The sequence below is a fragment of the Phyllostomus discolor genome, chromosome 3 (genome assembly GCF_004126475.2).
Source record: "Phyllostomus discolor isolate MPI-MPIP mPhyDis1 chromosome 3, mPhyDis1.pri.v3, whole genome shotgun sequence".
Classification (NCBI taxonomy): domain Eukaryota; kingdom Metazoa; phylum Chordata; class Mammalia; order Chiroptera; family Phyllostomidae; genus Phyllostomus; species Phyllostomus discolor.
Window position 1 is genome coordinate 167,723,466 of NC_040905.2, and position 25,978 is coordinate 167,749,443.

Consider the following 25,978-nt stretch of genomic DNA (forward strand, 5'->3'; position numbering starts at 1 on the left):
TTTATCATTTTTATTATTTTTATTTGAACATATATACATATGTACAAAATACCTACGGTCAGAATCCTCTATTATAATTTCATTTGATTTACAAAAACAGGACAGCAAAATAACTTAGGTCACTAATACTGTACAAAAATAAAACTGATTAAACAGTTGTAAAGATCAGTATCTTACAGTGTTACAGATCATTCACCTGCTGTGAAAGAACGTATCCATCTACCCAGAGTGATGAGCACGGTGCTAAATCTGCAGACTCACAACTAATCAGTTTCTGTAACTACAACTACCAAATATAAGTCTCAAAAGAAGCATGATGTAGAGATAGACCTTAAAGCCAGGGCATCATTCCACAGTGGTGAAGGGCATTCTTCTTCCCTAACCAAGGAGAGGAGTTATCTTAACTCTAAAACTATTAAATTTTCCAGAATATGACAACTACTTACAGTATTAGATAAAACAACTTTTCTTCCTTTTAAACACCTGCAACAGTCTTTCGAAAAATTCAGTTTGGTTAAAAAAGTAAACAAAAATTACTATCCTGCATTTGGATTTTTATAAGTTAAATCCATGGTCTTTTTAATATAAAAAGTGTTTCATAGTTTTAGTGTTCAATGAACTCTAGTAGTCCTAGCTGAACTGTATCTCGATGTAGTAATCTAATTAGAATGCTTGTTCCTGTTTTGTGACATTTTAAAACAGGATTTATCACAAAGAATAAAAAGCCTTGAGTTTATACGTTACATTACTATAACATATAATAGAATATCAAATGTGTGTTCATCAACAACTTGAAAAGGCAAGGAGGAACTTTTGGGGGGAGTAAATTGTGCATTATTTTTTAAAACAAGTTGCTGCATTTACATCCATCTACGTGCTGGACAAAAGCCACACACAGATTTACTCCTGAAACTACAAAGATTGTCTTTCACTGACTTTGCCTGGTTTTCCTTCGTTTCTTTCTGTGAGGGAAAGATGAGTTTGTACAAGTTAGTGGGTTGCTAGGCAACCCAAACTCCTCGCTCACTAAAAGGCCGCGTGCAGAGGATCACAAGCAGAACCATTCCATGAGTTCAGCAAGAAATAGGCAGCCTAACCTATTTCATATGGAAGAACAGATGTCCTTAGAACTTATTTTGGACACAGAAATTAAAATTTGGTTTAAAATAAGTGTTTCAAAAATCTGAAACAGAGGTAGAAAGTGTTCTTTATTTTTCCTGACATGTTTTCCCATGAGAAAACACTTTCCTTTTTATCCCATGGACTGCTCCCAGTCCCTAATTGTTAAAAGCAGTTCCCTTTATAGAACTACTAATATAACTATGTTGGTTAAACAAAACAAAAAGAAAAAAACCAAAAAACAAAAAACACCGTGCTAGTGATGGCTGTTGTACTGGAAGGAGGAGTCAGCTGTGACCCGCGCCTGCGGCGGGAGCCCACACGGGTTCTGAACTGGAAATGAGCACATATCGGGTGAAGTATCGACTCGCTGCTAGGGAGGCGCCCTGGTTCACGCAACACATCTTACAGCACATGTGCAAACCAGGGTGCACCAGAGCTCCCTGTCTTAGATATCAGATAAAACTGTCAGAAAACGATGTTTCTGCAGAAAAAAAAATGTAAACATTTCCCCACAATCACTGCTGACTCCCCTACTTGAGGTTTCTTCTCCACTGTGAAAACTCAGCTCATTTTTTCTGGCCACATAAAGGCCAAAATGAAGTTTTCAGGTAAATGGCATGTTATGGATGTAGTGGTTTAGGCCATTGTAGACACCTGGATACGAGATACGTTAGTGGTGAGGCTTCTGATGTAAAAGATACAGTGACGGGTTTTCATTCGTATGTCTGCCATGTGCCTTTGTTTTCCAAAAGGGATGACTTTACAGTCTCCTCTGAAATCATCGTGGTATTTTCCCTTGGCACTTGCTGCTTTTAGGGGTGTATTTTTCTTTTCACAGTTCAGCTCCCTTTTCATTTTACATAAATCTTGCACCTGTTAGGGGAGTTTTGTAGGAACGTGGGAAGGAGACCAACAATCCTTTCCCCGGCCCAAAATAGGTGTTTCCAGAGCTAGCTACTGTTACGCACCCATTCAACTAAAACCCAACAGAGTCAAAGCCCTCTCTCCCTTCGTGGCATTAAGGTACAGTAAGGGGATATTAACTAAAAGAATAGGAAAATTTGGAAAGTTAATAGAGTCAAAATTCTGTTTGTTCTTTTTAAATTAAAAAAAAAATAAAACAAAACAAAAACTACCCTCCTACTCCTTCAGCATCTGTTGCATATATTCTGCCCTCACATCTGCTGACTCCTTAGGGAAATGTGTATACTGTAAAATAAGCAGATTATAACGTGGTTCCAAAAAGAATATCTGCTTCTATCCTTAAAGCATGAACTTAACTTATTCATCCTCTGCATTACAAATTAAAGTGCAGCTTATGTTCAAAAAGTACAATTCATACAAAGCAAGGTTTAAAAGTTCTGTACTTAGTGTAACTTTTCCAAGGTTTGTCTTGATTAGTATAAACTCCAACTGCTTACCCATTGACTATAAGTAACTTTTTGTGTTTTCAAGTCTTTAGATGACAGGTCATGCTGGAGGAGATGTGCTCTTGCTTGCATAAAGACAGCTGTGCTATGGCGTTATTTGTTTTTTAATCTCCAAAGTTAACGTGATTCAAGAGAGTGGTTTTGCTAAAGAAACTGAAGCACACTTGTCATTACATTAAAAGGAACAAAAACAATTCTGAGACGGCAAGCAGAACGGGCCCAGAATCACCGTGTGATGCCACAGTCAACTCACCCAGTCAGACTATGTACACCAGTGTTTAATCTTTAAACTGCTACCCCAGTCTTGGCCTTATCCCTCCCCCCCACCCACTATGCCCTGCCCAACCCCCAAAAATAAAGGAGAAAAAAAAGAAACCATTTGTCTTCTCTCTGGAAGTCAGAGACACTTCAGAGTTGCCTCTGCAAAGGGACCAAGTGTGGACTTTGATCTTGGGCTACAATGTGCTTTTTAAAAACAATGCAGGGAGAGGAAAAATAGAATATTGACCAAGGAACAGGACTTCCTGTGTTGGCAGGCCTCTTCTGGGGCTTAGTTTGCACGTGTCTGTCTGTTTGCTGGGAGTAGTTTTGTCTTTCCGGGTCCGTCCCTCCCTGGCTTCCGTGGGTAGCACCTCACAAAGGGTTGGCCAGCGCCTTTTTGGATCGCTTGATCATACTAGGGTGGAACTCAGTGTGACGCCGGGCGTGCTTTGTGAGGTGGTCACTCCTCATGAAGCGCTTCTCACAGAGCGGACAGCGGAACTGCTTTTCCCCAGTGTGGGTCCGGTAGTGGCGGGTCAGCTCATCTGAGCGGGAGAACTTTTTAAGGCAGTCTGGCCACGTGCAGGGAAAGGGCCGTTCACCTAAGAGAAGGGAATCAAGACAGGACACAGTTTAAAGAACACGTAACAAAATTCCCGAAGGCTGATCATGGTCAGCCAGCCCTCTGACTCAAAGGGTAAGCCCTTTGAATGTGAGTGTTAGGCACTGAATTATGTGTCACACCAACCACACCCTGCCCCTGCATTTGTATGTGCAAGTCCTAACCTCCAGTTCCAGAGAATGTGGCTGCATATGGAGATAAGGTCTTTGAAGAGATGGTTAGTGTTACATGAGCTTATGAGGCTGGGCCCTAATCCAGGACTGGTGGCCTTAGAATAAGAGATGGGGACGCAGACACAGGGAGGCAAGGCCATGTAAAGAGGCTGGGAGAAGGCGGCCATCTCCCCAGCCAAGGAGAGACGCCGCTGAAGGAATCATCTCTGTCAAACATCTTATTCTTGTACTTCTAGCTTCCAAAATTATGAGAAATAAATTTCTGTAGTTTAAGCCACCCAGTCTGTGGTCCTTTGTCATGGCAGCCCTAGAAAACGAACACCATGAAGAAATTGCTGAGAATCATCTTCTCTAAGCGAATGAGCTTGCTATTTCGTACCCAGTGGATCCCCAAGAGCCTTGGAAATTATTTGTTCTGGTTTTATTCTACACGGTTGCTGGTTTCATGAGTTCTCCCAGAGGGCTCAAAAAACTCAGGCCTTTGCTGAGTTTCCTGGCGACGAAGAGGTGGAGAAGAACTGAGGAATGGGGTCCAACTAACCTCCCACCCACAACAGGCAAGTCCCCGAGGGCTGTGGAAACCTGTCTGAGCAAGTCCGGTGACTGGGAGCCCCGCACCCAAAGAGAAAGCCTGCTTGCTCCTCAGCACCTCTGTTGCATACACTCACTGATGCGATATCTGCCTTCCTGGGAAGCCCATGTTTTAAGTTGTATTGTCTCCACTCTAAAGACAAGTCTGTTCCCTCTGCCACATATTGATCCTTTAAATATCTGAAGACAGCTGACCTGTATTCCTCTACTCCTTCCGCATCTACACTAAACAATCTTTCTTCCATTTTTCTTGTAACAGAAGAACCAACATTTCTAAAATAATAACCTAAGTGCAGGCACAGAGTAGCATTATCTCACTGAAATCTCATAAGACACCCCAGGGAGGCGGCCCATTTTACAGATGAGGAAACAGAGACGAACACTTGACAGTTGTTCCACATCCTTCCCTGTTCCAGTTGCTTTCTTCAAATTCACATTGTCTGTGTCTCATTTATAATGCAGCTAAACCCTGCCTTCCAGACGTGATCAGGCCAGTGTCAGGGGCCTCCTGACCCCCAGAATGGCAGGAGAGGTACTATGTCCATTTTTGGGTGACACAAGCAGAAAGGAAGAATGAGCTGTTTGAGGTGAGAGTCTGGCTGGCACCTCTGGGGAGTACCTGCCGCCCCCCAGCTCCGACCTGCTCTTCACACCTTTCCAAGCACAGCCCAAAGTGGCTGCTCCACAGACCCAGGGCACCTGAACTGCTGGCTTTCACCAACCTCTCCAGACACTCCTTTGGTAGCTGTGAGGCCTGAATATTTTCTCACTCCTGTCCCCACCTTCCTGGAACCCAGAAAGAGACTACAAAGGCTAAGTAAGAGCTGTCTGATGTGGTACGTCTGAATCATCCAAAAGTTACTCCTTCTTTTACTCAGCTCCTCTGAATCTTTGCCAGACACATGGAAATAACAATAACAACAAAACAAAGCCTCTATCACCTGTATGACAACCTGTGAGGGCCAAGGTTTAATCTGCTGTTCTCTATGCACAGCAATAGTCACCACAACCTCTTCAACCTACTTGTTCTCGTGGAAATCCAAGGTGGGCAAATCAAATCTGCACACAGTAGACCCCGTTATCCAAGGGATATGTGCCTGAAGCCACAGAGCGTGCCAAACCCTAGACATAACGTTTTCTTCCCTATACATACACTTTATGGGTTTTCAGCATATCCAAATTGCTAGCATCACTATTCTTGTCCTTCCGGGCCATTGTTAAGTAAAACAAGGGTTACCTGAAAGCCCTCAGTGATACTATGACAGCCTTTGATAACTGAGACCATCACAAGTGACGAGCAGGGCTGGGTCGCGCACAGCGAGCACTGCGCGTGCACGCGCTGCACAAAGGGATGACGCGCATCCGAGGCGGAACGATGCAATCAGCAGAATGGTCAGTGCACTACCCAGAATGGCACACAATTTACAACGTATGGACTCCTTTCTGCAACTTTCCGTTTAGTGTTGCCAGACTGCTGTTGGCTGTGGGTAACTAAAACGGCAGAGTGCAAAACTGCCAAAGGGGGACGACTATAGGCGAGTTCGCTCTTCAGGGGTCTGGGTATAAATTCTCACCGCGTTCTGTGCTGAAAAGCCATGGCGGCGAGAAGCTACAGCAGACCCATAAACATCGAGCCTGGCCTGAGGTGGATGAGTGCTGGGGTTAGTAACATATCGGCATGCTCACTGCCTCTGGCAGCGACAAAAAGAAAAAAAAAATAGCTTCAGACTGAACTCTCTGAAAAACCCAATGACACGGAGTGGAAAACTACGCTTTGCCACTTAAGTTGGGTTACACAGCTTTTTATAACGCAGTTCAGCAGAATTCTGAGCAAAAGCTAAAAAGCAGGTTGTTGCAACCCAACAAAGTTGAGCTTCCTGGGGCCAAACAATGTCACATCTGACTTTTGTGCTACTTGTGCTTCCAAGCATTTCGCAAATGCTCTCTCTGTATGCGTGTGTGTTGAACCTGCTCATCTTCCAGGTTGGTCACATGACCAAAGCCTGCTCAGAAGTTCCCGGATCACTGGGCAAGACTTCTGGGCTATTCCAGAATTGGACTGCGGCAAAGTCCTCACTAACCCCGATGATGTGTCTACAGGAGAAATGTGCTTTTAATTTTAAACAGGCTATGTTTAAAAAATACACACACACACACACACACACACACATATAATAAAGGGTCAGAATTCATAGAGTAGTAATCTGTAAAAATGAAAACAAAATAAACCAAAACCCCCCTCTCTGCTCTGTCCTTACTGGAGCCCCACTCCACTGCTTTATGATTTGGTGGTGAGGAAAGCGATAGAAAGGAAAAGCAGTGTTTTCTCTTGGCTTGTTAGGACAAAAGCTCATCAGACATGACTTTCTTGGAGCAGTGGTAACGTGGTTTAGCTTACTCACTGGCACATGTTTCTTTCAAGTGAGTCATGAGAGGAGGTTAATTTATTTGAATGGATCTGTCTCCACTGTGGGGAAAAAAGGGGTCAGAAGACCACTGTGCTGTGTGTGAGGATCAGAAAGGAAGTCAGTCACTCCCTCTGTAGTAGATAGATGGTTCTATGGACGTGACAGTGGCTAGAAAACAGTCATGAAGCCTGAATCAGCTGTAGGCACAGAAGAACTATCAAGTATGGATGCTCATAACTTATATATAGTTCGAGTGTAATCAGGGTCTGTTCCCATTGAATTCACTTTCAACTGAGCTAGCTTATGGCTACATCTCTTCACTGCCCGGCAGAGTTGTCCTCATGTGACTGTTCTCGTTTTGTCTAACCCAGATGCTGTCACTGACGTAGCACCCTCATCCCTGAGTGTTCCAGAGAAGACGGGGCCACCCACAGAGCCCAGCACAAACCAGAGTCTGTAGCGGTCTTTGTTCAACTCACATAACTTGTATAATTCAAGTTTACAGTTTCCAAGCATTTGAAAAAATGCTTGGAAGTGAGCTGCTCTTGTAAAAGCTCCAGGATCATTTTGATTCTTCTCGGATCCTTTGGAAAATCATTAGAAGCTTCTGAACAATGCACTTAATCAAGGGTTGGCAAACTACAGCCCACAGCCAAATGTGATCTGCCGCCTGTTTCTGTCAAGCCCATGAGCTAAGAATGGTTTAAACACCATTCTTAGATTTGCTTTTTACCAATGGTTGGGGAAAAAATCAAGACAAGAAGAATACTGTGTGATGGGAGAAAGCTAGACGAGGCTCAGAGGTTCATGTCCATACACAAAGCTGTCCTGGGACCGAGCCACGTTTGTTCGCTCACATGTGGTCTATGGCTGCGTTTCTGCCACCACAACAGGGCCAAGTAGCTGCAACAGAGGTTATGTGGCCCACAACGTCTAGAATATTTACTGTCTGGTCCTTTACAGGAAGTCGTCCGACTCCCGGTATCAGTCTGAAGATTTGAACCTCTACCTGGTGTAAATCCAAGTATCTTCAGAGGCCAGACATGTAATAGAAATGGGTGAAATGCCAGGTGTGTAAGACCATGGGGTGTGGTGGGATCCGCGGCCAACTGCAGAGTGCTTTTCCCTCTGAAAGGCCTTCAGATTCAGCACTTTGTAAACACTGCACCAGCCAGGCAGTGTCTCTGACGCTGGGTTATTCTTGGGACTTACCATTTGCCCTTTAACATCACCCACCTCTTCGATCCAGCAGAGTTTATGTACAACCTACTGTGCATGCTAGTTAATGATGGACATATATTAAGGTTATCATCTAGAAAATGACACGTTTTCACCAAAGAAAGTACAGAATAGGGAAACCCTACATAGAGGAGGACGAGAACTGCAGGCTGAACGGGACCAGATACGATGTGCAGAGGAGGAAGGTGGCTGCAGAGAGGCCCTGACTGGCCGGCCCTGCGTCCTGCAGCCGGTGGGAGATCAAGTCAGGTCTTCCCTTCAGCTCAGTGCTAAGGCCCCCAAAAGAATCCTTCTTCATACTGAACAAAGCTGTGGCAAATCAACTATCAACTAACGAATATTTAAACTTGTCTTTAGTATTAATGAGAGAGTTGCCATCCTCCTGGGGAAAAAAAAGGAACAGACATGGACTAGTGCTTTATTTCTGGCCTTCACAGGAAAACACACCCAGAGGCAGTGACACAATAAACTCTGCTTTACTGGAGCAGAGCTGTTAACAGCACAAGTTTCTCTGGGTTTTCATTATTTATATAACACTCCCCTCCCCTCTCAGCAACAAGCTAAGCACCTCTCGCTGACAGACTCAGCTCGGAGTATAAAATAAACTCGATCAAAAGTGCCCCCGAACACTGCACCAAATGTGTAAATGACTCTCTTTGCAGAGACAGGTCAGGACTTCTTTGCAAAAGTCTTGTGGGCCTCCAGTGGGTTCGAGAGAAGTAGAATGGGGCCTAGGGGCTGCACACTTGCCCATTTGGCACAAATGACGGCTCCCTGCTTTCAGAAGGAGCCTGTACTCCACCTGGTGATTAGTACAGCCATGCCAAGTGAAGCTTACTCTTCTCAGTAAAGTCTTGAAATGAACAGTGTGAAATTCTCTATACACAGGGAAAAAGGACAAGTGTGGAGACTGCTAACTGGGTCCTCCCAACCCTGGGTTCAGACCTGCTGCCACTAGGTCCTGGCCAGGGGGGCAGGGAGGACCACGCTCTCAGTGCTGCCCCTTCCCCACCTGGTTCTTCTCACCCTTCCCTTTCACAGCTACATGGAAGGTGCCTAAAATGGGCTCACCTTAATTGAAGGTTAAAAATACAAACTGTAGCCCTGGCCAGGTAGCTCAGATGGTTAAAGCGTTATCTGATGGCCAAGGGTGCAGGTTCTCCCAGTCAGGGCACATTACAAGAATCAACTAGCAAATGCACAAATACGTGAAACAACAAATTTTAGATGTTTCTTTCTAAAAATCAATCAATAAAAAAAATTTTCAAATGCAAAAAAAATTTATATTTCATCACTTCTAGCTTTCCGGAGCTTTCATCACTTCTAGAAAAAGTAACACAATTTAGTAAAACAAATCCAAGGGAACTAGACCTCCTTTTCAGAACAGAACTCTAAAAATGCCAATTAAGAATGATAGCTTCTCATAGACGTACAAAATCAAGGCTGCCTCTTGAGGAAAAGTGGTGTTTTTTGATTGCAAAAAAAAAAAAAAAAAGCAAGTGGGATTCCAGATACAAAAGGATAATTTGATATTAGAAAACCACATTGATATTATTCCCCATCTTAACAGGCCAATACACCCATTCCCCTACCCCCCCCACCACATCTTACCTTGACAAATGCAAAATAGTATTTGAGGGAATTTAGCATCCATCCCTAATAAAAACTTTTATGAAAACAGAAAAATACAGATCCGAAACCTTTCCCCAGCAAGGTCAACAGCAAAGGAAAGACGGCATTCCCACTGAAGCCAAGCTCAAGGCGTGATGCACACCCGCCTCCATCGCCACTGCTATTTAAGGTTGCTCAGGAAACGTTAGGGAGTGCGGCTGGATAAAATAAGAAGCAACTAGTGGAAGGAGGAAGTGAAATGGAAATTGTTCACAGTTGATACAACTTTCTATTGGGACAGTCTAAGATGAGTAACTGAAAAACTAATATAAATTAAAAATGCACGCATAGGTGTAAGTATACAAAAGAACAATGGTTTTCTTATATGTGAACCACAGACAGTCGGGATTAGCCTCACAACAAAAGTTTAAGACCAGTGTCGCAGGTTTGATTCCCAGGTACATGCCTGGGTTGCAGGCCAAAACCCCCAGCAACCCCACATTGATGTTTCTCTCTTTCTCTCTCTTTCTCCCTCCCCTCTTTAAAAAAAAAAAAAAAAAAAGTTCAAGACCTGTGCGAAGAAAATTATAAAACCCTCATATAAAAGAAAATGGATAAATGGAACACTTCCCATGCTCTTGGATGGTGAGACTCAATGGTCAGAATGTGGCAATTCTGTACAAATCCATGTGTGAAATTAACACACCCATAGAAATTCTTTTTTCTTGAACTTGACAAATTATTCTAAAGTTCATTTGCAAGAATAAGTATGCTCAACTTGCCAAAGAACTTTAGCATTAGCACAATAATAGGTGAACACTTGCAATACCAGTTATTAAAATGCATGATTAGAGCTGCAATAATTAAGATAGTGTGATACCAGCACAGGAGAAGACAAATCAGTGCAGCAGACTCGAGTCTGAAAATAAACTCAAGACTCCACATGGATGGGGCACTGCAAATCAGTGAATAAAAGGATGTTTAATTTGATAAATGGCATAGACATCTGGTTTAAAAAAATTCAGCCTGGATCCCTACCCTATACCTTTCACTTCAATAAATTCCCAATTTCAATAAATTCCCAATGGGCTATGTATATAAATGTAAAAAAACTATAAACATAAAAAATATATAGGTGAATAGTTTTAGAAACCTGGAATGGGGAGAGACTTTCTAAACATGAGTGCAAAGGCAGAACCCTACTTGAAGAGTACTTTTGAAATATATAAAAATGTATTTCAAAGAAATTTAAGAACCAAAAGAGTGAACTAATTAAGGAAATTGTAATATATGACAAAAGGTTAAAATCTATAATATGAAAAGGACACCTGCAAATCAAAACGAATAGCCCAACTTAATAAAATTGATCCAGGATGCAGGTAAGTTGTACAAGAAGAAATACTAATGGCTAATAAAGATACAAAAATATATTCAACCTCACAAGTAATCAAAACATACTGATCGAGACCCCGATGAAATACTTGTTGGGCTGGTGACAATGCGCCACTGGGGGTCACTGGGGGGGGGCACGAGGACACAGAGCCTCTCCTGCTCGGATGGGGCTCTCAACTGATCCAGGGCCACCTGGCAATATTTTCATCTAGCAATTGTTTTTGGTAATAATCAGATAGGAACACAAAAATACACAAGGATACCAGCATTGTTTATAAAAGATAACAGTTTAAATGTGTAACAATAAAGAGCTGGTTTAATAGATAGAAGTGTAAACACACACTGGCATAATATATACCTGTTTAAAAGGTACTAGACTGTTACGTAATGAAATCCAAAGATGTCAGCAGTACATGCTAAGTGAAGAGAGCAGTGTATGATCTGCTGTGTATGTGTGTGGACATGTACGGAGAGAAAAAAATCCTGGAAGAAAAATACAGAAAATGTGAACAGTAGTTATCTACAGGTGAGGGGTTAAACAGTAACTTTTACTTCTTTCTGTAATTTCCCCTGTATTTCTTAATTTCTTAAAAAAGGTTAAGTACAAATTTCTTTTATGAGAAAAAAGGCAGGAAAAAGTCTTACAGGAAATGACAGCACATCTGAGTTTAAATTTTTCCATGAATGGATTATATAATTATGGGGAAAGGTGGGCAGAGGATTTACTTCCTGTTGAGAAATTACAGAAACACTTCAGTGTCCAAGACCAAAGAAAGGAGAGAAATCATTCTGTTTCTTTCTCAATAAATTGCTGGAAAGTGAGAAACTTTCAGAACAAACTACATCTGTTTTCTCACTCCTCCTCCACCTGCCCCCCCCTTCCCTATATGTGAAGGAAAAATGGCCCCCACAAGGGCAGACAGGAACCTCCCTTCAGCTGCGGAGTCACACAGACAGTGCCGCTGCGGCAGAGCTGCCCCGCCAAGGACTGTCCTCCTTAGGAACTGATGAGAATGTTCCTAATGAGGACTGAGCGTGTGCACACACGTGGGGAGCCAAGCCCAACACAGCGTTCGTCACGGACGAGGCTGGCGGGGCGCCTGTCCACACACACCTGCCCTGCCCCCGGGCCTTGGGTGCCCCTTGTCCACGATCATCTGTCCTCAGCACCTACGGCAAAGTGACGTGGACCTGCAGGTACAAAATGTGTCTTTGCTTTATTTTTTCATTCCATCACCCTCAAGTGCAGACGCACCTGTGCAATTGATAGAGGAGGTATGTAGGCCATCTAGGAGGACAGACAACTCTACATTTCCCTACAGAAATCATTCCAATTCATATTGGACTCAAAGACCAAGAAATCAAAATCCTCCCGTGTGCCAAAAATATTGCTACCTACACATGCAGATGTTCTGGAAAAATGAAAACTTGACAGGCTTTGGAAGAGTAACTCTGCCTGAATGCTGCCCCACCCTGTTGCCATTTGCTCGTGGCCCCTCTCTGAATCCCTCCTGTGATCTGACTTCCTTTTCTACTTTATGTGTCGATACAACAGTCACTACAGAGCTTGGATGGGTGACTGCACTCCCAGGCCCCTGTGTGTGTCTGTGGGAGGCTGCTGGCCCCACACTGCAGGTTCTGAGCTGGGAAGTGGGTGTGTGTCTGCAACGCCTGTCACCCAGCACTTCCTCACTGCAGCACGAGGAGGCAAGCCTGTCCCAGTACTGCTAGCATGTCTCCCACCTCAACTGATCTGTGAGGCAGCTCATGTGCTGCAGCTTCAGAAAGCGATGGCAGACAATAGGGTCTTCACTGTGTGGGTTCTCAACCCAGCTAGAGACATGTCTCAATGTCTCCGTTATGTGGCCCCCATCTCAGCAACTCTGAATCAGCCCAGGTGAAGTGGCCTCTTCGCAACCACACACCTAGGCCCTGGCCCAGATCAGCTCTTCCCCACACCCACATTCTTCCTGCCATCCTAGACTACGATGCTCTCCCCAGGTATTTGTGCAAAAGAGAAATTAGAAAAAAGCGCACTAGGCACTAAACAATGAACGGGCTATAGATGTTTGATGGCAAAACTATCCTGAGAACATAGATTCTTTGAATCTTTGCAATTTGGATGATTTTTATGACCATCAAACTCACATCTGTCCTGTTTCAAATAAACCCGACTCAGAGGGCAGGTGACAGGCACAAGGACACCCCTAGATTGGAACTGGTTTTCAAATTCTTCCTTCAGCTTTGAGCACAAAGCAAGATTAGCCTGTGAAAGAAGAGCAAAGACCCTACCTGGGTGCAGGGAGAGCCTTTTACCACATGGTTTTCTAATTCTCTTGCTTCCTAGTTGCATTGCTTTGGGGAGGACAGAGGCAGTTTGTAACAAATAAGTTGTTGTTGACCTTTAAATTTCACAATAGAGTTTTAAAAATGTAAGGTAGTCTCTGAAGTCTTTAAACTTAAACTCTCTTGATTTGCCAGAGTTTCCTACCAAGACCTGAGTGTAGAGAAAGAGAAAGATTAGAGGGGCTGTGTGCAAAGAACAGACACAGAGGTCTCTACGAAGTGCTTGGCATTCTCTCCTCTCCTTTCAGAAACAGGCTTGGGCAGTCCCAGGAGTAGCCACTGTCACCTGGCCCAAAGCATGCCCAGCGCCAGCACAAGTCCCTCTAGGAAGTCCCCACAGTGGCTCAGGTTAGCGGAGTTGGGTAGCCCTGCTGAGAGCAGGGTCTCAGCGCATGCCTCACAGCTTTCCACCCTTCCACATGCAGGATGGGGAAAGGGACTGCGTGTTCCTGAGCCCAAGACCAAGCACTTAGGAAGAGGCCACAGGAGGACTGAGTCACGGGGTGCAAGGATCTAACACCTGGAGCTGCTTCAGCAGAGGCGGCCAGCACACCAGGACCCAGACCCGAGCCGGTGCATGGCGGCCCAGGGGAGACTGCCTTGTTGAAGGATGATGGCATGTACCATGGACAACCCTCCCAGGATACCAAAATCAGAGGCGAGCCTCCTGCCTAACAAATAACAAATCACTTCCAGGAGAAACAAAGGTAAAGGGAGAGGGAGAAAACTGATTCTGTGAACTTTTACCCAAAGGAGGATACAATTTGACAAAGAATTGACCCAGAGATCCTGAACTGCCAAGGTGAAATCCTTGCATTAACAGCAGATGCAGGTGGGAGTAACAGGGCTTAAGGACCGTCTAGTTACCGACAGTTAGCTCCTTGCTCACCCAGGTTTGTGACGGGGAGGTTCTTACCCGATGCACATAGCTACTCCACAAGGACCACTGAGACTTTGGACTTCGTTAGTGAAAACAAGGATAACCTCCCCAACTGTGCACTTGTTTAATATTATTGTAGTACCTACAGCTTCCAGTCTGGGGACAACTGCTATCCAGAAGGCTGAAGTCTTTGGTTCAAAAAAGACAATGGGCAAAAGAGGAAAACACTAGAGTGGAGACTGGTGTCTGGTTAGTAAATGCTGCCTCCACCTGCCAGCCAGGCTGTGGCACCCAGAGCCACTAGTGATGCTACTCCAGTACCTGCTTCCAGCATTTTCTCTCTGGGCTCAACCTCCGTACCTGCTGGCACCAGAGTAGGGCTGTGGTGACCACAGGTCCTTCTCACACATGCCACAGGGGCTATTGTCAAATAGTTTTCAAGCCTTAACAGAGTGAGCCACTAATAGTACTGCCTGGTATCTGTCACCGAAGACCACGAAGAAAGGCAGGTCTGAGCATCCAACCTGCATCAAACAGCCCCTGCCTGATGTCCCCAGCCCTCTTTGGGCAGGCATTCCTGGGCAAGTGTTTTGAAATTTCTGGGCAAGCAGGACATTGAGAAGAAATGACTCAGCATGGAGGGACAGAGCCTATGTTCCTTTCTTGCTGGGAACCCCCGCCCCAGTGGGCGAACTCATCAGACAAGCACGTGTGGCTGGCCAGGGGCATAATCTGCACCACAAGAGAGGAAGAGCCAGCTGTCTGGTTGTCACGCTGCTTATTTTCCTTAAAATGGCAATAGTACTAAACTATTGTAGAATTATGGCAGCAAAGGGATGTAAGTCATTTTGATGTGTTTTTGTAAATTACTTTGAAGATCTACTTTGTGCCTCTTATGATTTGTTACAGGGTTTTTCTTGGGCATTAGCCACACTAAATAGCCTTCTGGACCCCAGTGGGCTTCACTGGATGAATAGCTCACCTCTGTAAAGGTGAGGCCTCCACCTATGAGCACACAGGGTGACAACCACTCTGGGCATGGATAGATGACTGGAATTAAGTGAATGACTGACCACATGGCTGCAGTTACACTTGTCCCCTGTGAGGCTTTTGGTACTGGCTTCAGTACACCCACTGAGGCAGGTCTATAGGTGTGGCCCTGAGCGTAAGAGATACATGTTGAAATCATCTGTGCTTACACAGACCACTTGGCACGTGGCTGGTGACCTGTCTTTAGGTTGAACTCCAGAGATAGTTCAGAGCTTTGTCTTCAAAGGGAAGAAAAATATAGAGAAAAAAGTCATACTGATGTGTCTCTCATTTTGTCAAAATCTGCTCTTGTCAAAATCTGAACACCCTGTTTATCATCCTAAATAGAAAGATGGCGTGAATGGCTGTTGGTTTTGTTCAGCCTCCATGGCCTCTGTTAGGTAATAAATAACACACCTCGAATTTCCTTTTAGAAACAACCCCTTCCTCACTCTGAGTCTCCATATAAATTCCAGAGGAGACCCCACAGCCCCAGCGGTTGCGTGTAACCCATCCAAGCCGTGGTGACTGAGGACAGGGGGACTGTCTCTCCTGGGGCTGGCTGGCTGGCTGGGAGCCTAGCACTGCCGTGGGCCACCTGACCGCCATTCAGAGACAGCCTGCCCGTGAATGAAAACAAAGCAAAACACAGCAAAGTAGACACAGGGAGCGAGGCAGACACCGAGTTTCTGGATCTAGAGATACCTATAACTAGAGCCACCCCAGATGTGTTGGCAATTTTTCATTCGGGCAATCCAAGAATGGATTCTCCTGCTTGCAATCAGGAGTCCTAACTAATACAGTCATGTTCCCAAAATTAGGGTCTTTTTCATTTGGAAGGAAGCAGATTCTGGATAACTATTGGAAAAGTTGGTCTGAGTCCAAGACTTCTACAGATATTCCTAACTAAGCTTCATAAAAATCAGCCACAAGGCAGAATCAGAATACAAAAGTAGAGAGCTAAAGATTAATAGCTTCAGGGCCAAACCCAAGAGAGCTGTGCAAATCGATGGGTCTCCTCCCAACTCCTCCCGCTGGCAGAAACCCACCAGTCCAGCTCGACGACCACACGTGCCCAACACCAAGCACCTAGAAACACACTAGGCAAATTCCAGAGTAACCCTAGATGAGGTTATATAATTCCAAGTCCAATTCCTCCTAAAAAACGAGAAAAAGAGAAAAAAAGAGAACCTTTTAATCTTCATAGGACTTCTGTAAGTTTAAATATGACAATGTATGTCAACCATGTGGCTTGGAACTTGACATGTAATAAATGGTGGATATTACTGTTATTAGTTCTATTATTATTGGTGTCAATGATTACTACCATTAATAATTTACCCTACTACTGGTTTTACTACTATTTGCAACACTCACAGCACCTGTTGTCAACATCTGACACAGCTCTTTGCATGTAACAGTCACTCGATAAATAATATTTAAGTGAATGAGCTGCTGCTGGATTAATCTGCAATTGTAAACAAAAATTCTAGGAACAAGGGCTTTCTGGGCAACACGTATTAATTATTTTAAATTATAACACTCAGTATATGGGGATAATGTTCTAAATGCTTTAATTAACTCATCCAAATTAAACCTCATAACAAATCCACGAGTATGCAATGACTGAACTCCATTTTATAGATGGGAAGACTGAAGCTCAGAAAGTTCTTATAATTAGAGCAGCAGAGGCAAGATTCAAACGCAAGGTCTGAAGGGTCAGAAGGCCCTGCTCAGACTGCTCTCCCTACTGCAGGTAAAGGCCTCTCCCAGAGAGCCCTCGCATTCAGGTCTTTCCAGGGGGCTGGTCTCTTCCTCACAGGCTTTACTCTTTATCTCTTGGCTAACTCTCTTATCAAAGCTGGCTCCTTGGAAGGCAGAGAGGGTGAATCCTCTTCCCCCCTCTCTCTAACAATGATCTGTTAAGATTTCTTCCAGGTCTGAAATGTCCATAATGCTCAGGAGGCAGAATTTCTGTACTTCTGTCTGCCCCACTGGTCCCCACTTCAGTTCAAGCCCAGTGCTCCAGGAGGCACTCACTTCCAGAACAAGAGGGACTTGCCTTGGAAAAACATTTGAAGTTTGTTTAATACAAATACTACTGCCTGAATTTCAAATCCTTGTCATTTATCTTGTGTGGCTTAAGCTCCTGTCTCTTTATTTTAATCTAGTTAAATAATGTCCTTACTTTTTAAAAAGGCTCAATCAAGGATGAATTCCATTCTCCTGTTCAAATTTGTGATTGTTCTCAATTTCATTAAAAAAACAAACAAACAAAAAAACCCCCCAACAACTCAGCCTTGGCTGGTGTGGCTCAGTGGACTGAGCACCGGCCTTTGAACCAAAGGGTCAGTGGTTCGATTCCCAGTCAGGGCACATGCTTGGGTTGTGGGGCCAGGTCCTAGGTTGGGACATGTGAGAGGCAACCACACACTGGTGTTTCTCTCCCTCTCTTTCGCCCTCCCATCCCCTCTCTCTAAAATAAATAAATAAACTCTAAAAAAATAGTCAAAGACCCAGTGACCCTGGGTTTAGACAGTGAACTAACTGGTCTGGCAGCTCTAGACCCTTTAGAGTTCAGATACAGATGATCAATTTTCATCTCAGGATTCTAAAAGCTAACATACGTCATGATAAACTGAGATTAAAAGGGAAGCCTGCGGGCACACCATCATAAACATGAGCTTTAAGCACAAATGGAAATAAATGCCTTGGAATATCTCACACATTAAAAAAAAATGGAGGCATCTCACTCCTTTAGTGGGGAAGGCATGCTCTATGAATAATAATGTTAGTCCTATTGTTTGCTAAGGGGACTGCTTGAGGCCTGGCTAAGACAAATGTTTACTCTTGGCCTTAATGCACCAAAAAGGTATTAAAGTTTCAGGATGGCTCCAGGAAGGGAGGAGTAGGAACTCTCTCTCACAGGCACTGGGCCTCGGGCTGTTTCACGGAGTATGTGATACATAATAAAAGGGCAGCAGTCCAGGGCTGACTCCACTTCTGCCCTTTTACTCGGTTAATTTGGTTAATTTGAAGCAGATCTTTAAATCAAGGTTAAATTAAAGAAAAGAAGTCAACCACAAATTGAAATTCGCAGGAGACCATGGGAAGAAAACCTTCAAATCAAAGAGCTGCAAAGAGTTCACAACTAAGGGCCATCTCACCACACGGGCCAAGCTAGGGCCTTTAGCACTTCATCTTCTTAACAGCCCTTCAGAGCGCCTTCACGTGCTGCTGGGAAATGTGAGGCTCTGGCTCCGGCTCCAGGAGAGTCCAGGCTGTGCTCAAAGTCACATGCTTGTCAAGGCACGGAGCCAGGTTTTGAACTCTGGTCATGTACTTCCAAACCATCCAATGCCCTCAAAATGCTTACATAGAACAATCCCCGTCTATCTGAGATTGTGGACATATGCTTTTTTAGAGACAAAATGATGGATGTGATGACCTCTCAAGGTCACTTCCAACCTCCAAATTCTATTCTTTTGATACTAACAACTGCTGCCACCAAGTGCTCTGAGTTAGGCCCAGGCCTGTGACTAACTTCCCAACAAAACGTGGGGTGGAGCAAGAGGCAGTATTGCTCAAAGACCACTGCAGAGAATCCCATTTCTTTGCCTTTTAAACTGTCTGTGGGGTTTTTTTCTTCTCTTTCCTCTTGCCCCTCCTTTTTGCATGTGTTGCATAGAAACAGAAAGTGCCTTTGTACCAATTACTAGGCACTAATTTACACTCTTCAGTGGGAGCTGGGACTGCTGGAGAAACATTAGGAAAAGGTGGGAGGGTCGGATGCGGGGGAGGAATTGAGCAGGAGAGGCCTGGAATGCTGCAAGCTTTTTCTCCAAGCCTGAGAACAGGCAAGGAGGGGGTGGGGGGACGTCGGAAAATTTGGGAGTCAATACTAGGGAAAATGACAATGCTGAGGTCTTTTTTTTAAAAATCAGAAATGTTAATCATCATCAGGCATTCAGAAATCAAATCAGTGGGCTAGAAAGCCTACTCTAACCAGGGCACATCAAGTTGTTTTAGGGGCTACTGAATATAAGTACGGGGAAACCATCCACCTACTCTTCTCCATGAACTTGCTAAGGAATACCATTGTCAGCCACTTTCCCAATGTCACATGATGTTCCTCCCTCGGAAGTTCAATCTGGGAATTTCCCACAGACGTTGCAGAATGACAAATTCAAGGGATAAGTGTCAACAATTGAGACAGGAACAGGAACGTAAATCTGACCCTTGTGTTCAGAGTCCAAGAACTCATTTCCCTCAGGTTAACTCTTTGCCTCTGAAAGTAATGGGGTGTTACCATCAAAACATCAAAAAACATTTACTCTGGTACCTCCATCCCCACCCTGGGCCCCATTTGCACCCCTCCTCTCTCTCTTCTCACCACTCACATAAGATTTGAGAGGAAAACCAAGGGAAACGATGTTTTTACTCTGTAATTCTACTCCACTTGTATTTTCTGCTGTGAAACAGCAATCCTGCCGGCAGCTGAAGCTTTTCTAAGACAACCCCACTCTGTCTTTGCTAGGACAGCTAGCTGGACGATGATGGCCAAGTGGAAAGTGAGGAAGAAGAGCCACTGGTCCTTCTCACCACTGGGACTAGGTACAAAGAGCTGTTGGGGTCCCCATCGGCCCTTCACCCCGGGTGAGATTCCAACAGCGGCTGGGCCATCTTTCCTTGGAGTCAAGGGAATCGTAACCTCGTGTGGGACACCCAAGATTAATCCCCACAGGACGTCCTTGCACTCCTCAGAACCTATCATCCTGCACAGCAAGAGGCCCTGAGCAGTCCTTGGCTGTCTTCTCAAATGGAGATTATTTTTCCTCACAGGACCCACGAGACTGTGTCTAGTCTCACTGGGGGAGAGGGATCGATACTGCCCCGAAGGGGGCAAAAACTACGTCTTGGCTGTTACAGTGGTTTGTGGCCTTCTATACTGCTGGCTCTAAATATATTTGTGGTACTAAAATGTCATGGGGGCGGTGGGGAGGACAGTTACAGAAAAAATGTCTAAAGTCTCCTAAAGAGTGAGAAAATTAAAGGAAAAAAAGGTAGAAAAACTGTGTAAGCAAGCCCCACCCAGGCTTAGTTGTAAATCTATCTTGGATGAAGTATATCAGGTTACAAAATCCATTTCATGTCACTTTAGGAAGTCCTCTGTGAAAAGGAGTGGGCAGAGAGAATGTCTCTACTCGTGATGAGAGGAGAAGGTGGTAAAGACTGGGCAGGAGCTAGTTAGTGGGCTGCCTGTAGCCCACTTCAGAGCTAAGGCTCCTGGCCTAGTGCTGTGGCCATAGTAAGTCCTTGAACCTGTCCCTGAACCCCAGCCTCCCAAGCAGTAGAAGTGGATCCTTCTCACACCTTTAATAGCTCTGGATTCTCCTAAACCAAATCATTGACTCTAAAGGTTTTTCTAGTAATCAAGAGAAAAGAGGATAAGAAGCATAGAGCAAGCCTGACATCTATATAAGCAAAATTTTAAAACTTTAGACTCAGGGAAGAGACATCCCACCTGAGTTGGAATTGGACATTCCTAGAGAGGCCAGAAGGTCTCTTTCCTTTATTGGAAGAGAACTTCCAGGGTGGGGGCTACCCAGGTCTCTTCAGCCAGATAGTCTTGGCAGCAAAGTAGTCAAACAGCACAAGGAGAAACGGAGTAGCTACTCTTGGGGTGTTTGTGCTCTTGTCTCTCCTTGTTTTACATAAACTTCCTTCTGCATTATTTTTTTTTAATTGTTAAAAAATTTTCCCTATAGAACTGGAGTGCAATCCTTGGGATTTAAGGCTTTCTAACGTTCAGAATCCTGTTAACCAGTTATCAACTTCAACCCATTGTCACCATCTGAGGACAAGTAATTAAGTTCCTCCAAAGAGAGTAAAATTTCACCTGGCATGAAGATAAGACCTAATGTTTCTATCACCGGGGTGTCAACCTAGTGTAACTGCACATCCAGCAGTTTTGATGACTTTTGTCTGGAATTTGGATATAGTAGTTTCCTTTCGCCAAAGATACTCCTCATCCCCAAAATATTTATATTGTATATACAGGGTGACCACAATGTGAAGAAATTTGGAATAAACTTTTTTTAAGTGCTTGTGGAAGGGCTGAGGGGGCTCAGGTACAAGAGGGGGTGTAGGGAGTCTGTGGGTCTGAGTGGATGTTTGTGGAGGCTAGTTTGGGGTGTATGCTGAGAGATGGAGGAGCGTGTGGGTATGGAGACTGTAAGGGACTGGAGGGCGTGTGCGCCTGCGCATGTGCATGCAGAGGCAGGGGCGGAGACACGGGTGTGGGTCTGTGGTGTTGGGCCAGGATAAACTTCAAGTTAGTTGCATTCCAGATAATACGCACAATATGCTTTCAGGCAAAGTACTCCAATGTATCTAATTGTTAACATGAAAGATGAGTCCACTCTAAAGTGCCCAAAATGTCTGGAAACAGAAAACAGTGTATTTGCTGTACTTTTTTCAAATTAACCATGGATTGATCCACTGCTTAAACTTTAGGGGTACATCACCTGAGAAGATATCTGACCTAGAGGCTGAAAAAACACATTGAGCATGGTATTAGAAAATATAAACTAACGTACAACTTAAAAATAATTTTATCCTATGTTTCTTAACTTTGAAGGCCTCTATCACAACAACTATAAGATCCAGCATTTTTTGAGAGTATATTGTGTACGGAATCCTACTAAGTATTTCATAAATATTACCTTATCTTTGCACAAAAACCTTTGAGTTCAGTGAAACTACCCTCTTTTCTGGATTTAAAAAGTGAGGCTCAAATAAAGCAGGGATTGCAAACTTAAATGCTCACAGAGACTATGAAAATTATTAAAATAAGGGGCACTGCCCCATAAAAAGAAATACCAGTTCAAGTTCATTGTTGTTGCTAAGCAGGAATTCAAGCCCAGTATTGCTAGGTTGTTCGATTTTTCCAGGGAAGCCAGAAATCTGGATTTGTGCCCAAATCCTCCGATTTTTAGATATTGGTAACTAATTAAATTTTTAAACCGTGTGTTGGCCAAGCCAAACAGATGTGCAAAGCAAGTTCAGCAGCAGGCCTTGTGAACTCTGAATTCAAGTAACTTGTTTAAGGTCTCACAACTGGGAAACAGCAGGACAAATCAGAACCCAGCTCAGCCTGCCTCAAAAGCACCTTCCTCTTAGGATACTATAGATATAGCTTTACTGAATTAAATGAAATTTTGTTTAGATGACTCAACTTCTAAAGCCACTGGTTCTATATAAAGTGGCAGCTATAGGAGGCTCTAGAGGAGATAAGCAAGCAGCCTGAGGGATTCTGTTGGGCCACACAGAGCAGGGGGCGTGGCTAGAATTTTAGCTCTCAAAATCTTCACAGAATGCAGATATTCTGACTGCTATCTCCTGTCCACCTGGATTTGATACAAACAAAAGGAAAATCAGGAAGCTTCTTACCCTACCCCAAAGGCAGTCTAACTGGAAGCTGTACCTGAAACTTTCGAATGCACTGAACCTCCTGTAAGGCTCTTATTCAGAGTAGGCTTCATATACCCTTTTTCATAGGAGTACCCTTCTGACGATATTTACAGAGGCTAAGAGGTTTGGTTCAACCATGTCCCAGCATTACAGAGCACCAAAACATATATAAGACACCTGCAATCACTATATCTCTAGTTTCCAAAGGCTGACTATGGTATTTAAAACAGAAACATTTCACTTCTTGTCTGTGTAAAAGGTTCTCCTGAAACAGCTGAGCTGACTTGCCTTATGGAGTATTAAAGAGCACCACGCATGCACGCACACATAAGCAGCCATTTCTATAAATGCCTGAGAAAATCACTCAGCTGAATGGTTCAGAATGTTGGGAATCTGTTTTCTGCGTCAGGTGGACTCAGGTAGCTCACACTGAAACACTGCAGGCCTCACCAGCTGCACGACTGGGCAGCTCCCTGAAGGAGAAAGTGCCTTTGCTCAAGGTGGCAGTGGGTGTCCAAGTGAACAACCGAACTCTGGGAACATGGCTGACGCAGCCAGGACCGCCTAGCAGCTGTTGGTAACACCCTTGGTTTAATATACCCCTGTTTCACCCCTGGCAAGCCACACTAAAGGTCATATCCCCCGATTCAGACACGTGCCTTTCAACAACCTTACAGATACAAACTTTAAAATGTGCTGTTTTATGGCAACCCGGATGACAACCCCAAACAGACCCTGATTTTGCATTAACCACAGAGGAAACAGTTTTATTCCTGTACCAGCAACACCTCTACAAGAAGCACTTTCCAAAGGAAATAAAATATGAGATGGAGTTACGTGGCCTTTTAAAAAGCAAAACCGAACAAAATCAACCAATTATCATTTTAAAACCACAGGCCCAGGGCTTCATAAACATGGTGTCAGAGGACAGAGGGGAAAAGAGCTGCAAGGGAAGAGCAAGCCCCGTGATTCCTTGTTGGAACAGCCGTTGTAGAGAAACCTGACTAAAGATGGTGAGGAAGCAAGGCCAAGTGTCAACACTTCCCAACTTTTCCTGTGTATGTTAAACAGAACCAACAGAATTGGCTGACCATGGTCCCAGGAAGTCTCCAAAGCCCATTTTATCCTGCAAATGTCTTTCTAGCCACATTTATCTGGCCATCCCTGCCTTTTGCTCTTCCTGGGAGAGACCATTCCTTGGGGCCTCCAGAACGTTTAAACAGTTGTTACCCTATCTCGACCTCCACCGTGGACCACACCTCCTCCTCCCTAACTGCTCTATTCAGGGTGGAGGATGAACCTGAGTCACATGGAAAAAAAATTAACTGAAATCTCACATTAAAGCAGCTAACTAGTCGTGAAGTTTACCCACCAACCATCACTTGATCAAACTCTTCTGCTGCCCGAAGCAGTGTTATTTTAAACCTCTCTGGAGATTCTTGGCCAAATTTAAAACCACCTTGGCAAGCCCTGAAAAGTAGCAAGCATACAGCTAAATGTGTCCTTAGTCATCCTTAAAAGGTTCCATGCAAAGTGTGGCGCATCTACCTAGGTTCTGGCCACGTCTCTGCAATCCCACAAAAGAATCAAATAAAAGGTACATCACTTGGCTCCCCCGCCCCAACCCCAGCCACCCTCGGCCCAGGTCCGGTAGCCCCGATGTCGCAGGGTGCTGGAGTCCTGAGGGCGGGGCGGGATAGGGGAGGGGCAGTGCCACTCCCCACGAAGCCATGCACCAGGGCTAGCACTCAGCACTCACTCGGTCCGCCAGTTTAATGCTCTCCGCGGCTTCCAGAGGCTGGGGACGATTAAGGAGAGTGAGCTTTCAGTCTCTACACGGTTCAAACATTTAAATAGTTAAACAGCATCTTATCCAAAATGTTTGCACCCTTTAGACCAAGTGTGGTGTCCTTAACGCCCAGGAACGCTGCCAGGCCAAAGGTTAACTAACCCCAGAGGTCGGTGGGAGAGAGAGACGAAGCTAACCTGTATGCACTCTGTAATGGGCTTTGAGATGGGAGGATTTTCCATAGACTTTCCCACAGCCACTGTAGGGGCACTTGTGCCTCTTTTCGGAGGCGTGTTTCCCCTTCGCAGCCACTCCAGTGTGGAGGAGGGAGAGCGGGCTGGGCGCGCTGCCAGGATCCTGTCTCTCCTCCGGGCTGTGGGAAGGACTCGACCCAGATTCGGTGGTCACGTCGCTGTCGGATCCCATATCCTCATCCGGACTCTCCAGACTGTCGCTGCACACCGAGGGGGTCTGGATGGGTCGGTACTTGTTCAGGTCCAACAAGCTCTTGGCAATGGTGACCAGTGTGCAGTAATCCTTCCAGGTGTCCCCCGGGTCCCCGTGTTCCTTGGTCATCTCGCGCTCAGGTAGTCGCAGTCGCTCGGCGTCCGGAGCTCCCCCATGTTCCGGAACCGCGGCGCGGTTCGAAATGGAAACCAGACACTGGGCAGCCACGAAGTCCATGTAGGCGGCCGCGGACATGGTGCGGGCGACAACAGCCCCGGCGAGGCGGTCAAACTTGGCGGAAGCTGCAGAGGTAGCTTACCCTGCCCTGGCCTCGGACGACGAACGGCGCGCACGACCAAGGGGGCGGGGGCGCCGGGTGCTTCCGACTCTCAGGAGCGCCAAGGCGACCTCAGCCCCTCATCTTTACGTAACCCGCAGCGCCTCCGCACGCAGCTGCCACAGTGCTGAACTCGCCGCGTTGCCGCCTCTCGCTGCTGCGGTGTCCTGCGCGCCCGGCGCAATCCCCCCGACGGGCGCGCCCACCGCTCCCAGCCGGCTTCCTTGGAAAGACGCCACACGTGGCGGTCGCAAGTTTATTCGACTGAGTACGCCCCCGAGGCGCTGCTAGAGGAAACTGCAAGAGAGGTACACGCCCTCCGCTGCCTCTCCGTGGAGCTAAAGACCCAGGACATTTACCCCACCACCCCAACGCAGGTGGCAAGGGTGGGACCAAGAGCCACGTCTAAGAGACACTTTTCCCCCAGTCCACGGACGGTTTCTGAGCCCCTGGTCTTGCCCGTCTGCACCGTTCCGGCATTCTCTCGCTCAGTAACAATTTCGCAGAATCCCATCACGTCACAATCCAAACCCCCTCCAATTGGCCAGTGGGGAGGGTGATTCAACTCTGTTTACTTTCTCCCCCTGCCAGTCAGAACGGCCTTTCGGTGGAGAGGTGCGTCTAGAGCTGAGGCGTGCGACCAATCCGACCGTTCCGTTTCGAAGCCTCGTGCTACCCCTACGGCCAGGAACGCTGACATTTAAAAGGGTAACACCCTGGAGGCTGGAAAGGAGTAGCCGCTCCTCTTTTGGAGTGCCTCCAACTCCGGGGCGGTCCACGCCTCCTGGCTCGCGTTCCAGCTTGCGGAGCTGTAGGACACACCTTCCC

At 45.4% G+C, this 25,978-nt stretch overlaps 1 protein-coding gene across 1 annotated transcript; it reads right to left on the reverse strand.

Moving 5' to 3' along the window:
* Window positions 1–25,978, reverse strand: KLF9 (Kruppel like factor 9). The gene is made up of 2 exons (XM_028518877.2): window positions 24,564–25,978; window positions 1–3,415 (listed from the first exon to the last, which is right to left on the reverse strand). Exons 1-2 carry the CDS (start codon window positions 25,066–25,068, stop codon window positions 3,186–3,188), a joined length of 735 nt encoding a protein of 244 aa, XP_028374678.1. The 5' UTR covers window positions 25,069–25,978; the 3' UTR covers window positions 1–3,185.